Raw genomic sequence first — 14969 nt, forward strand, 5'->3', positions numbered from 1 at the left:
AACTGTGCATTTGGTGTCTCATGTAGACACGGCCACTAGATAAAGTATGTGTAGAAAAGTGCAACAGGGAGTTCTGTGAGACAAGGAGCATGACATTTCACAGAGCCACACACCCTCTCATTTGCTCTTTTTCTTCCAGCCCCACATATCTCCTTCTCTTGGCTGTCCGGAGGGCCTGTTTCAAACAGAGCACCCAAAGGGGGGCCTGGATGATGCCTAACCTATAGCATGGAGATTGGAGTGCTGTCCTGTGAAGTCTAAGAAATCTGGATTCACACTTCCTCTCAGTGAAGGAGGGCCTAACTCCTGTGACTCAGGCTTCCCAGACAAACACCCTAAATACTCAGTTATTTGGGCTAAAACATGAGATGGCCTCCTCCTTCTCCCTTTTCCTTGGGCTAATACTTGGATATGCCTGAACTCTTCATGTTCAGTCTATACACACATGCTTATGTATCCGGGGTGCAGAGGCAGGGCCAACAAACCTAGAAAACTGCCATTTAGGTGGAAGGAGTGGGGTGGAGATAAAATTCCACTCTTAGTGAGCAAGAGAATGAATAACTATTCTACTTCTAAACCTTCAAATGTCTAGTTTTTGCCTTCAAAGAGATCACAACATACGTGTTGGGTTTTTGGTTGTAGCCATGTTTGTCTAAGGATGTAGGCAGGCAAGGTTTTCACTGGAGTCAGGATACAGGCCTAGGAAAATCAGAAAGGAATACAAGTTACCAAGAGAGAATTTATAGCACTTGGTTAAATGCATTGTTTTCATCTTTTGTCCTATCTTGTATAGGATTAGGAATAATTTAATTACTTTTGGTTGGATTCCATGGGACAGAGAATGGCTATCAGTTTGGTTGTGCCGGGCTTAATATTTCCCTTTGCTCTCAAATAAATGCATGCAAGGTAGTACGGACACAACATCACAACAGATAGTTCTGGCAAACACCCAGGTTGGCACTGACAAGTTTCTGTCATTTCTTTGTGTATGAATAGTTGCATATATAAAAAGCTGGTGCCAGGCCTAGCTGTCTGAGTTTATTAAAAGGAAGTAGAGCTTTAATAAAAGACTTTACCAGGGCCATATATGTTGGATGATGATAGGGATTGGGGCAAGACAGAACTGAAGCCAAGAGGTTAGACGTATTAGCCATAATGAAGATGTAATCAAGCTAAAAAATGAATCAGGAACATACAGAGTAGTTTGAAACTGCACTGGCTAATGGAATGAGTCATTATAGATAATAACTTGGCTTGTATTTGGGAGCCTGAAAAATAAGATAAAAGTGTCGTTTGTTCCAAGAGCCAAGGGTCTAATTCTGTAAGGCTTTGATTTTCCTCAACTCCCATTGACTTCTCTGTTGACTGAGGGAGTCAATGGCTCAAAATGTCCATGCTGAATTTGTTCAATATGAAAGACAGCAAGTGAAAATATGCACTCTCATGATGGTTCCTTTCAAGCTATTTTGGCTGAGCATGACAACATAACACCAACAAACCCTTCAGGCTTCCTTCTGCCTGGAAAATGTATCTGGGGTATTTGAACTTTTAAATTGTGAATAAGCAAATTCTTTGCCTGAGCATGAGCAAAAAACCCATCTGCCTGCAGGGTATGTCTGAGCATGTAAAGCCTTGATGAGGCTAGACATCTTCATCAGAGAGCCTAAATCATGTAATGTAGTCAGAATGAAGAACATGGAGAGCTGCTGTAATCTTTCTCTCCCTCTCTCTAACACACCCTGGGGATACAGTTGTTGTTAAATATTTGTGCATGTAGTGTACATGTCTTAGAATGTATTTGTTTTAATATAGGGAGCTAATAAACTGTGGCCACCAAAAGTACTGGAATGAAGATGATATTAACAATAGAATAAATAGAGCTGATACATAGAAAAGAAATGAAGGGAAATGGTTGGGAAAATCCCCATTGTAATCTGGACATGTCTAATACCTGTGGACGAAGTCTTGCCCTACTGAAGAAAACAGCAACTGCTATTAATTTGCATTCAGCTAATATTTGGCCAGTAACACTCAACTATAACACTGCTTGCATAACAGTAAAGGATAAAAGACATACCTTTCATGGTTCTCCATTACCAACATAGCAAAGAACAGCTTTTCTTTCATCTGTATGCATTCACTGGGGAGACAAGAAAATGATGTTTTGATTCATTTGAAGCTGGCTTCAAACCTCTGGCAAGCATAACTTGCAATCTATTTTCAGCTCAGCTGGTTGTTTTGGACAAGAATGATCATATCGTATCATATCATTCTGTGAGACCACGTGAAATGATTCCACACTCATTCTCAACAGTTAGAGGCAACTTTATTTGGACAAATAGATGTGGATATTATAGATGAATAGCATTTTCACTGAAGAATATGGTTTTGGGTCACCTGGATCTGTGTGTAAATTGTTACCAAACTGGTGAATAGTTTCAGCTGAAAAATTAAGAAGAATATTGAAAAAGTGAAAACAACTTATTTAGCCTGCTCTTAAAAACTTCCAAGGCTGGAGGTTCAAGGCAATCTGTTCCGATACTTAAACACAGTAAATAAATACAATGCAATGGAAATGTCGACTTTCATTGTATACAAAATGTTTTAATTTTTGTTTTGAAATGATGTTTCAATTAGAAATGTGTTATAAATTGAATTTTATACAGGATAAAACCACCTGATGAAATATACCTTTTATTTTGGGTTGCATAAAATGTTTCCTTTGACCCGTAATACTTTTTCCTGGGTTTTAATTTTCAAGAAAGGAATTAAAATATTTCGTTTTGTGTTGACCCAAAATGAAACATTAAAAATGTTTCAGTTTGGCCACTGAATTTAATAATCAAATATTCACCCAACTCTAAACTTAAAGATTAGTAGACTAAGACCTTTGTTGTAGTAGTCAACATCTCCCATTTAGCAATGACAGCTGGGTTGTTCCATTTTTAATCTGAAATGAGAGGTGAGCCATGAAAATGTATTGGGTCCAAGCAAAAGGGGTTGTCATTCAGGCAGAGGAGGGGAAATTATGGGCTACTAATCATAAAGAGTTTAAATCAAGTATCACAAACTGGGAAATGAGGTGACTATCCAACACTGATTTTCCTGAATATTTTTCCCCAAAATAACGCTTCTGAAATATTTTCAGACCTACTTAATCACTCCCTTGTGTTTTGTTTTGGAACAGGTGTTAATTCTTTCCAAGTCTACATGGCATATAAAGATCTTTACCAAATGTCCGACAGCCAGGTAATTTTTTTACATGTTCTTCATTGCCAATACATCCACATGGTGTTTTCAGTTGATTTCTTAATAAGGTTGGATCACACTAGAAAGTCTGTAGCTATCTGATGTGGCAGGGTTGGAGTGATGCTGCAGGTGCGATAGTCCAGGAAAGATGAGAGGCAGCAGAGTTTGCTTCTAGTTCAATGTAAGGTGAAGTTGGTAATGACTAGTATAGCTGCTAGCCCAAACCTTTCCCCAGCCCTTTCAAGATGGCACAGTTATCCCTTAGAGAAGAGTGTTAGTCTGTGTAGGAGGGAGCCTCAAGAAGGGAAGCTGTGCCAGAAAGCTTGTCTAACTATATAATAAACTCTCCTAACTATATAATAAAAGATTTTCTCTCTCAAAATCTTTGCCTCCCATATATGGCTATGTGAGACATTAATGTTGCTTTTGAACTAACCTTGGGGAAATGCACACCTGTAAAATTTCTCTTTGGAGCCCCAAAACTTGAGATCCACTGAACATCTACATCTTCTACCTGTGGCCATTTGAGAGGCATATCTACCATGCCACAATATCAGGCCCAGTAAGAGTTGCAGACCCCCAGAATCACTCAGGATTTTGTCCTGGATTTGTATTCGGAGCCTGTTAGCTTTACAGCACTCAGTCTGGCAGCAGTAAAATTGAAACAGCTTTTGAGATCGCAAGTGCTTCTCAGTCACTGAAAACTGCTAAAGCATGTTATTCTTTGGGAAAGGTTATTCTTAGCTATCAGAGCTGGAGTCATTACAATGACTTTATTTGTATAACACTTGTTACAGACTCCAGACTCTTCAGCTTTCCAGTTCACAAGCATCAGATCATTGTACTTGGATAATGGCATCTGTTAGGAATAATAATGTTTGCTTATTCAGTTGAGGAAACCTCTCATTCCCAGAGCCAAGTTTCCTGGTCTCTTAAATAAATGTTGTTACACCTCCATTACATGTGGTTACAATTGGAATTTTAATCACAGCTGTTCTCTGAGAAAAAAATACATGCTGAATCCAACTTGACTGAGGAGCTGGCACTGACATCATTCAAAGAAAAGACATGGACGTTTTTGAACTTGAATAGATAAATTAGTTTCTGTTTCCACCGCTGAAGGCTCAGAGAAACACTTGGGCTGCTTTTACATGTGCTCCGGGGTTGGGTGGGCAGCAGTTTAATTAGAGCAGCTCTGAGAGCCACTTTAATTTAAGTGCCACAGCATCTCACGTATCACCGTCCCCACACTTAAAAACGGTGGCAGGGGTGCTTGAACTAAAGCTCGGTTGACAAGCTTTAGTTCAAGTGCCCCCACAGCCATTTTTAAGTGTGCAAACACTGATACGTGAGACGTGGGAGGCATGGTAATTAGCACACTCCAACAGACTCAATTAATTGAGTCTGCTCCAATGCACTGTAATTACAGCACACTGAAGCAGCCTTCATGCTCGTGTACAGGCACCCTTGGATACTCCCGCCCATTTAGCGCTGACTTAAGTGCCCAAGTGCCAGACTGGGTACCTGAACTGTAGGTGTCCAAACCTGGGCTTTTACAATCTGAGCAAATATGGAAAATATATGGTGGAATTTTCAGGACTGCAGAATGGAATTAGACTCTGCTTATGATCCAAATCCCTTAAGTGGTTTACAAAAACTAAGAATAGTATCTATAGCTTTCCTTTAGTGGGGACTGATTGGTTGTTTCTGAATGTTAGAAAGCAATGAACAGAAGGAAGTCCATGAATGAACAGTGAAGTTCCTTAGCTGTAAGTGAAAGTGCCCACTTGCCTGTGTTGGAAGGGGTGGAAAGCTACTTGATCATAGAAGAACTCCTGGAAAGACATATATCTCCAGGAGTGGGCATTTCCCCAGTAGTGCAGCTACTGATTCTGCCTTTAGGAACGTGCTCTCATGTGTGACTGACTGGCTTGGTGGGAGGTGGGTTCGCAGGCTGGCTAGAGCAGCCACAGTGAGCACATGGGGGCTACAGATGCCTCTGGCTCTTTGAAGAGATTTCAGAGTGGAAGGAGAAAGTGGAGGCTCCTTCCAGATGCACCCCAAGAATACTTGTGGACAACTGGAAAATGTCATTTAAAATAAGAAAATAGAGATTTGCAACGTATTTCTTGTTCAGTATTTTTTCCCACTTTGTATCACTTCCAGCTTTATGAAGCTTTTACCTTTCTGAAAGGTCTTGGGGCTGTAATCATGGTACATGCTGAAAACGGAGATTTGATAGCTCAGGTGCGTGAGTTTGATTCTCTTGTTTCATTTTGAAAGAGGATATGTTTCATGTGGCAAAGAAGTGAAACTCATCTGTGAATAAAACAGGTAGAGTGATGATGGAAAACAGAGACCGTCTTCCTAGTTTAATCTGATTTTATATACAGGTAACCATTGGGCTATGGGACACCAGTATAGAATTTTAGAAGTGTGTACAGCATGTATGCTGTAAAGTGACGCCCCCAGAAACTCCCTGCATGGGGTCTAGGAGTAAGGACAGTTTGCATGGGAAGCACATAGGAAGCAAGATGGACTTCTCTGGGGTCCCAGGGAACAGAGGCAATTGAATAGACCTCATACCCTGAAGAACTTGGTGATGGGTTAAAGAACTGGGACATCTCATTTCAGATTGGATATAAGGAAAAACTTCTTCACCGTTTGTGTGACCAGACTCTGGAAGAGACTTTCAATGGGGTGATGAAGGCACCTGGCCTGGAGATCTTTAAAAGGAGATTGGACACACACCTTGCTGGAGTTATTTCCTGCCCAGCAGTCTTTTCTGCCCAGAGCAGGGGGCTGGACCTGATGATCTCATGAGGTCCCTTCCAGCCCTAAACTTTTGTGAATCTGTGTGAATCTAATTTATAAGTTGCTGCTGCTGAAGAAACCAGCGTTAGGCGTATAGGTGTAGCTTGAAGATCTTATGGGGTTGTTGCTCTCTCCTGTTAAAAGGATCATTATAAAAACCTGAGGTGGGGGCTAAAACCCCTTTATAAAATGGCCAAATGGCATGTACTTGCTTCAGCAGCAGAGGATATAGTTAGTAGCAATGCCTTATAAGCAGGGATCCTGGTTTTCTCTGATTTAAAAAAAATCCACAATTTTTGGTTTAAAAAATGTAATCCCAAATTCACATTTTTCTGTGATTAAAATGAAACACTACTAATACATATATATAATGGTGTTTCATTTTAATCATGGAAAAATGTGGAATTGGGATAATTTTTTTAAAACTGAAAATTGGGGATTTTTTTTTAAATCAGAGAAAACCAGGATCCCTGCTTATAATACAGCAGAAAGATGTGAAATAGTACAAATATTATTAACACTATTGAACCCTCTTAGAGTGGATAAGTTTGTTTTCTTCATCCATCTTCAGGATGCAACTCACCTGTTTTTAAATGAAGCCTTTCTTTGATATCATTCTATTTATTTTATATAATGTATTTATAATATTTTATTTTTGTTATGCTTTAATTGTCTGAAACATTCTGTTTGCATTCATCAAAGGTACATTTTAGAATTCAAACTACTGTTTTTATTATATCTTCAAATATTGTAGTTTTCTAACTCATGTACGCAAGCTCTTTAGTATAGTGAACAAATGACTTTAGGGTCATAATGGATTGTCTGTCTGTCACCAGAGAAGTGAAAGAACAGATATATATGTATGACCTAAATGATTCTTGTTGCAGGACAGAGGTAATGTGGTAGCTTTTCACCCCCAGAGACCTGGGATGAAATATTTATTAGGTTATACATGGCAATGTGTCAGGTGATTTCAACCTTGCCTCCAGGGGACATTTGTCTATATCACAGGATCATTACAGTTGTCAAATTCTGCTCATTAGAGACCTAAGGCGGAAGCAGGTCAGGATTTGAGGTGCATTAATAGCTTGGTATGAGGAAGCTTCTACTGCTTCAGGAGGTCCTATACCAAGTCTTGTACCAGAAGTATTTATCCATCACTTATTTATGATAAAGAAGCTTACATTAAGAAACACCCTTAGCCATCAGCATTATATGAAATCATAAAGATTACCCATATTTTATTTAATCACACTGATAAGAAGCTTTGATGTCATAAATGTTTGATGTGATAATTTTTTGCTGACCCGCATTAACTGGCCAAGCAGTGAATATTTAGAATTTTTTTCCTTAAGCTTAGTATCAAAACATTATAAAAAAAAAAAAAAAAAAAAGTAATACCAAAGGGGATTTAGTTCTTCACTTTAATGATCAGTTGCAAAAAAAAATGACAGAAAAATTAGATTATGAAAGGGATGCTGCATCTGATGGGGAATAAGTGGTAAATGCACAATGTGAAAAAGATTTACTTCACTGGGCAGAAAGAAAGAAAGAAGAAAAATGGTTGTTGAGTAGAAGAAGGATTTAAAGTGTGGGGTTCTCCTCAGTAAGTACTTTATGTTCAGATGGTATAGAGCTCAAACACAAAAAATGGAGTCAGTGAGAAGCACTAGCTATTAACACACTAAAGGATGTTTACTACCAGTGTATCTTGTTCTAGAGAGAGTCAGAATTTGTCTGTTGTATTCCAGGAACAAAAACGGATCCTAGAAATGGGAATAACAGGGCCTGAGGGACATGCCCTGAGCAGACCTGAGGAGGTAAGAGACTCAAGTCATTTTGTAATTCTTGGATACATTTTTTTTCTTTTTATATTCCTCATTGTAAGGAGTTCCCATGCCATGAGCATTAGATTTCTTATAAATGCATCAAATAAGAGATCATGGATGACTAGGTAGTAGTGGGGGAAGTCAAACTGTCTGCATTTTAAACAATAATGCCATTCTGTGCAAAATGCACAAAATTGTAACAAAGCCTATAAAATATTCATAGAACATATCAGTGTCAGCAGAACAATGGATTTCAGTTGAAAACACTTCTAAGAAGTCATGTTTTTCCATTAAATGGGCTTTAAACACAAACATAGATGTACCACTGCAAGTTGTGATAGTGTGAATTCATGGGAATGGAGGGATTCCCTGAGTCAGCTCTTTTTACATAACCCTTCTTTCAAAATAAAATTAGTGTCTTGGATTGTCATCTTAGGGCTGAAAAAAGATTTTTTTTTTTAAAGATTAGAACAGATCTAGACATGGAATGAGTCATACATATACACAGTCTGTGCACTCACTGCATAATCAAGCTGAGCTGCTATACTTGATGACTTCAGAAAACAAGGCCCAAGGGGTATGAAGCTAAACTTGAAAAGGTTTTTGTGGTTTAGATGATAACTGCTCCCCAAGGCAAAAAAGGACCATTAATTGATCATAATGTTTCCTCACACATTTTGAATTGTAGTGTTTATATTTTTCTATTCACTGCCTGATAAAATTGTTGAGGCTTCTATTAATGGCAGTGACTGTCCAGGGAAAATCCTAACTTGATATTTGCCAAAAAGTAATTTTAAGTATTTCTTATAATGGCATCCGGTCATGTGAGACCCAATGTGGAGGTTCAAAACTTCTACCACAGGCTTGCCTGAAGATAAACCACACCCTTTCTTGCATAAGTAGGTGCATCACAAACAGCTCCAAGGAGGTGGTACTTTCCCTCTATGTGGCACTGGTCAGGCCGCAGCTGGAGTACTGCGTCCAGTTTTGGGGACTGCACTTTAGGAGGGATGTGGATGGCCTGGAGAGGGTTCAGAGGAAGGCCACTTGTCTGGTTAAAGGCCTACAGAAAAAACCCTGATTGGGAGATCTGAACCTCTTCAGCCTCTGCAAGAGGAGTCTGAGAGGTGATCTTGTGGCCATCTACAAACTCACTGGGGGGCCAGCAAGAAATAGGGGATACAGTGTTTACCAGGGTGCCTGTCGGGGTAACTAGAAATAATGGCTGCAAACTGGAAGAGAGCAAATTCAGATTGGATATCAGGAAAAAAATCTTTACAGTGGGGGTTGCCAAAATATGGCATAAGCTTCCATGGGAGGTGGTGCTGTCCCCTTCCTTGGAGGTATTTAAAAGGAGCTCGGACAGACACCTGGCTGGGGTCACCTGACCTCAGCACTCATTCCTGCCCACGGCAGGGGGTCGGACTCGATGATCTAATAGGTCCCTTCTGACTCTAACATCTATGAAACTACTTCCTACAAAGTTGAGCCCCTAAATACCTTTGAGGATCTGTGCCCAGTTATATATATATATGTTGTAGTAATGACTCCTAGGGGAATATATGGGGATACCACTTTTTGGAATGAACTTTTTCATTTTAGTAGAACAGTCTTAACAAAAACTTCTAAATCTCAAGGACTGTGAGGCCATGTGTGGAGATGTTTTATTCCTAAAGACTTTTCTAGTAAAGATTTTAAAAAGGATTATCAGTAATCTTAAGTCAAATAATTTGATCACTACAGCTTTGTGGATACCAAATAGTACTTCTGATATCAAGGTTTCATAAACAGAAGGATGCAGTTGATAATTTGACTAAAGATAGTGGAGAAAATGTCTTCTAAAGTCACTGGAGAAATACTGCTGCCCTAGATGGAGATGTATAATTTACATGCATGTCACAAGTGTCTCTTTTATGAGGAGATCTTTTTTAGACTTGGGAACATGAGGGGACTTGTTGGAAATGGGTTGAAAGCCTTGTATAAATTATGAAATAAATTCGGCCCATGTTGGTGCTGCTGCTGTTCTTTAGAAATAACACTCATCTTATCTTTGTGTAAAGGTTGCATTGTGTAAACTTCTTTGTCTGAGGTCTCACAACATTTCTTTTGCTATGGAGCTACTTTTCCTTGTCTTTTTCTCCTCTTTGTAGCGGGGGAGCAGAAACCTAAAATAAGAACATGTTTACAGGGGAGAAGATGTATTAGCCATGTTGGCCTAGCCCATAGCAAGTGTAGGGTTTAGTGCAGAGCTTCATTGCCTTGGAATTGGAAGGCTTGCAGTGCCACCATTTTAGGTGGTGCAGCTTCCAGACCCAGTGTAGGTAACTAGATGTGCTGGATAGTACATGGGGGAAGCCATCTTGTCACCATACTTCTGCCCCCCATATACCTCCAGAAGAGTAGAGAAGCTGTAGGCTGTCTTGGCCCTGACATAAGCTGGCAAGAAGGGTTGCCCAGGCATTGCCAGCTTTACACATCCATGTATGACCCTAGCAGAATCAGGCCCATGGAAAGATATTGTTAAAAGGAGTAAAATGTGGCTCAGTCCTTGATTTTACTTCTTTCACTTCTCTGTGTTTCACATGCCTTTTCTCCACTGTTTTCTTGTCTGTTTCAGCTTGAAGCAGAAGCTGTTTTCCGTGCCATCACCATTGCCAGCCGAATCAACTGCCCAGTGTATATCACCAAAGTGATGAGTAAGAGTGCGGCCGATATCATCGCCCTGGCTAGAAAGAAAGGTGCGGCACTTACTGCTTCCTCCCCAGAGGAGGTTTGGACCATGTACGGTTTACTGAATAGAGACTGACAACAAAGTCGATACTGTCATAAAGGTGTGATGCACAAGACTGCTCTTGAGGGATCAAACTTTGTTGCTTTCCCATGTCTCAGGGAAGGGTTAAAAAAGATTGATAGCTCTGTCACAGGGTGGAGCAATATCTTTTTATTCAAATAGCCACTGTTACATTAATGATTTGCAGTTAGGAAAACTGAAGTGAGACCACTTGACTGTATTCACTCCCCCTGCTTTCCATAGCTGGCTTCCACCTGCAATGCTCATCCTAATCCCTTTCTCCCAGGTCCTCATCTCAAGCTACTTGCTATCCATTGTTGGAAAGATAGTTTCCTTTTGCCCTAGCACACACTTTCTGTCTTTGGGGATGGTTGCCAGAATGAGACTCTGTACATTGCTTCCTATCACTAAGTAGAGTAAGTTCTGCAAAACCTCACGTGTTCATAGTGACTGGGGGAAGGCAGAGTACTAACAGTAGGCAGAGGAGAGGAGGCTGATCTCTTGGTAATGCTGAAGAAGTCTTTCCCCATGTTCAGTTCTTATTCTCCCCACCACACACCATCCCATATTGCTTACTCCTGCCTTGAACTCTCCTTTTGTAGAATGTTTTTTCTTTTCTGTTGTCTGTGCTTTTCTTTTTCCACTGTATTTTTCTCTTCTCCTTGCCACTTCTCTCCCTCCATCTTCTGTAACATCTCCTCTTTTCTGAGATCTTTAGAGAAATGGCAGGGGTAAGAAAAGCTGCTTCACATAATCTGTATCTCTCCATCACAGCAAAGTTTTCCACTATTCATTTTAGAGTAGATAACAGAGGGAGGGAAGTCTGAGTGGAGCACAGCTGTGCTGCTCTGCACAGCTAAGGAGTATGTGCTAACTTGACAGTCGCCAAGGACAGGCTGGTAGGAACAGCACTTTCCTCAGCTGGGGGCAACTAGAATCTCTGCCACTGAGCAATGCAAAAAGGCCAAGGCCTGAGGGCATGTGCCCTTTTTGATTTTTAGTATGTTAGATCAAACTTGAGGTTCATTGGTGCATGTTCCCATTTGCTTGTGCCCACCCTTGTCCTGGAAACCTGTAAAGAACTTCAGGAACCAAGTGCTCAGATTTATTTAGAAGCAGAAAGAGAAATGTCCATGGTAAAATAATTCTAGCCGAACACAACTCTGAACATACTTCCTCCCAGATTACAGAGACCTCAGTAAATGACCTGATCACAATCACATGTGGCAGGGCAAAGCCACTTGCTTAAATTTTTATAACATGAGCAAAGTTGGGGCTCTTTAATTTCTTAGGAGTTATTCTGCTCATGTAAGGAATTGTAAGTTATTCATGGCTGTGCTCAGTAAATAGCATAATACACTGGAAAGAGAGGATCTTTTAACCCCATTGTATATTTTTACTTCTCCCTAGGTCCCCTCGTCTTTGGAGAGCCAATCACTGCCAGCCTGGGAACAGATGGGACACATTACTGGAGCAAAAACTGGGCCAAAGCTGCAGCCTTTGTGACCTCACCACCTCTGAGCCCTGATCCCACCACACCAGATCACTTGAACTCACTCCTAGCATGGTATCACCTGTATTGTTTATATACATTAAACAGAATTGGTCATTGCTGATCAAAAGAATGCAAAAAGCCACACCAGCTGTGGGATTTAGAGAAGATCCTTAGCTTAGTGTGTTCCTTTGACTTCAGAGGGCCTTGCATTAAACTCTTGGTGCATGCAGTTGTGGTAGACAACAGCTATTTAAACTACAGCTGAACCGGTCCTTATGGACCCAGTCTTACTTGCATTAAAGCCAAAGGCAGAACTCTTAGTTTAATGCGTCTGGCTCTTAGCTTAATGGCTCTAGCTCACTCTTAGTTTGAGCTACATCAGGCTTCGATTTACAATAGTAAATTGCAAAACAAGGGCCAAATCAAAATGTGGATGATCATAGTAATCAGGATACAGGGCTAGTAATCAGGATACAGAGCTGAAATCAGCTTGCAAAGGCAGATTTCCCTTGTCCCCTTTAGAGGCTGGTGGAATGTATGATTTATATAATGCACAAAAAGCAACAAAACGAACAAGAGAAATAAAGAAAAAGAGCTTGCTTATTTTCTATGGTGGAGGCATATGGGAGATTAAGAGCCAGATTCAAAAAGGTATTTAGGTTAAAGGTGCCTAAATATTTTAGAATGATATTGCTTCAGTGTGGAGATGGTAAAACAAATCACATTTTACTTGGAAGACTGATGTATTATCTAGCATTTTCCTGAAGAAATGAGGCACTAATTTTATGTAATGCTGAGCATTATTGGTGTTATTTAAAAGCTCCCAAGTTAGAAGTGTCAATACTGTTAGGCCTTGCAACCTCCTCCAAACTAAAGACATCTTAGAGTAATCAGATTAATTTCTGGATGACCTCTCTGAACATGAGAGGGTAGAGACTCACAGAAAGAGGTGGCAAGCACTTCTGAAAATCAAACTTGTGTGTAAGGGTTAGATTTTTAAGAATTTTTAGTTACAAGTAGGGGTATTATGCCATGAACAATGCTGGCTGCTTGGAGGCATGGTTTTGTCTAGAATGGTTTTGCTTCCTCCTTGGTAGCAGCATATTTATCTAGCCTTTATGATTCATGTTGTGCTCCCCTTCTCTTTCTTTGCTGATTCTAAGTCTTTCCTCAGGATACCCTCATAGAAGAAAAGTCCTTGCACCAGAACAAGTCTTTAAGAGGTTTAGTTTGCATATGAAAGAGACAGGCTGGCAATGGGAGACTGTCAGCACATTTGACAGTGATGACAGTCTGCTGGCCCACTTCAAAGGGACCACAGGGAGGCCAGGATGGGGAGGTTTGTTATTAGAGACATGTTGAGGGTAGGAAAAGCAAAGAGAGGAGGAGGGAGGAGGAAAAGCAGGCAGGAATCAGGAGGGGAGTTGCGTTAGCTGAGAAAGTTCAGGAAAGATCAGTTAGCCTGAGGACTCCAAAGGGTAACGCATTTTCAGTCTGCCCACAAAGATGCAGGTAGCTTTGAACATTTCACCAACTTATCAGCATTGTCCCTCTTCCATAGCCTCAGAAACCAGGAGCAGTTTATCACCTCCTGAAAGCTAGCACTGCTTCTAGCGATTGATATCCTCTTCAGCTTGAGTGGAAGAGCTGCTGCACTGGGAAGATAAGGGACTTGACAGTTCAAATCCCGGTAGAGCAGATTGTTTTGCTATAGACAGAATAATCCAGTTTGCTATCCAAAGCAGTCGTTAAAGTCAGGGAGTGGCACTGTGTCCCCTCCTGTGCTGATCCCTGTTCCAGTGATATACAGCCTTGGTAGGAGTATTTTCTTAAGGTCACAGATGAAGTGGTTTCACCGTGGCAGTTCACAGGTTGTAGGCGTAAGTGATAAATAAAATCAGAGAAAGATATGTACTAAGTGGGATAGGATCTGGACCTATGTGTACATCTGTATCTATGTAATAGAAAAAGGATTCTTCCTCCACTGATGCTGGACTTACACCGACAGAAGTGAAAGCAGAATTAGTCTCTGAGTTAAGTGCATTTCTGGTGGAGAAATACAGAAATTTGTTCTGTTCTGGTTAATGTTGGTCTTGATAGTAAAGAGCTTACTTTTCTTAGTTGAACTTTCTGTTCCTTAATATGAAAACAAAAAAAAGGATTTACAATAATTCTGCATCGCTGATGTCATTAGCAGTGTTGTAAAGTGGTGGGAGCAGGTTAATACTTTTAACCAGGACATGTGAGGGTGTATAGGAATCATTCATTTTTACTGCAAAAGAGCACAGCTAAGTTTTCTCCAAAGAGGTTTGCAGGATAACAGCACATGGGTCAGAATGGCAGTGCTAAAATGGTAATAGACAATCATAACCCATATAAAACCCATTTTCCTGTCAAAATTGGGCATGAAAACTAGGAAGCCAAGGGAATTCTCATTATGCTCCAAATATGCACATTGGTTGGGTTTTTCTTTCCTGATGGCTTAAAGCCCAAGCTCTTAAATGACAGCAGCTTAGCCTGCTTTCAGTTCTAGTATTTTAAATCCATACCGTGAACCTAAAAAAGGAATTACATTTATTAATTCTCTGCACTGCACCTATGTAGAGTTGTTATCATCCAGGGGTGATGATAAATAGACTGATTTTCAGCTCCCGCAAAGAGCTTTTCTCAAAATTTTCTCAAAACGTTTTACAAACAATACAAATTCTCACAATAGACATGCTGGGAAAAGATGTCTGCTTATTAGAACAGGTCTATTTTATTTCTTGAAACTGTATTTTGACAGAAAATA

The 14969-nt window shown here is 40.2% G+C and overlaps 1 protein-coding gene across 3 annotated transcripts in view; it reads left to right on the plus strand.

Annotated features, from left to right (window-relative positions):
* CRMP1 (collapsin response mediator protein 1) overlaps window positions 1–14969 on the plus strand; it is a 70630-nt gene that overhangs the window by 39434 nt on the left and 16227 nt on the right. For all 3 annotated transcript variants that reach the window (XM_019553367.1, XM_019553368.1, XM_019553366.1), the window contains exons 5-9: window positions 3188–3249; window positions 5416–5496; window positions 7815–7883; window positions 10510–10630; window positions 12094–12250. In XM_019553367.1, coding sequence (XP_019408912.1) covers window positions 3188–3249; window positions 5416–5496; window positions 7815–7883; window positions 10510–10630; window positions 12094–12250 — 490 coding nt within the window. The remainder of the gene's footprint in view (window positions 1–3187; window positions 3250–5415; window positions 5497–7814; window positions 7884–10509; window positions 10631–12093; window positions 12251–14969) is intronic.

This window comes from Crocodylus porosus, unplaced genomic scaffold, assembly GCF_001723895.1.
Source record: "Crocodylus porosus isolate Cpor-Errol unplaced genomic scaffold, CroPor_comp1, whole genome shotgun sequence".
NCBI lineage: Eukaryota > Metazoa > Chordata > Crocodylia > Crocodylidae > Crocodylus > Crocodylus porosus.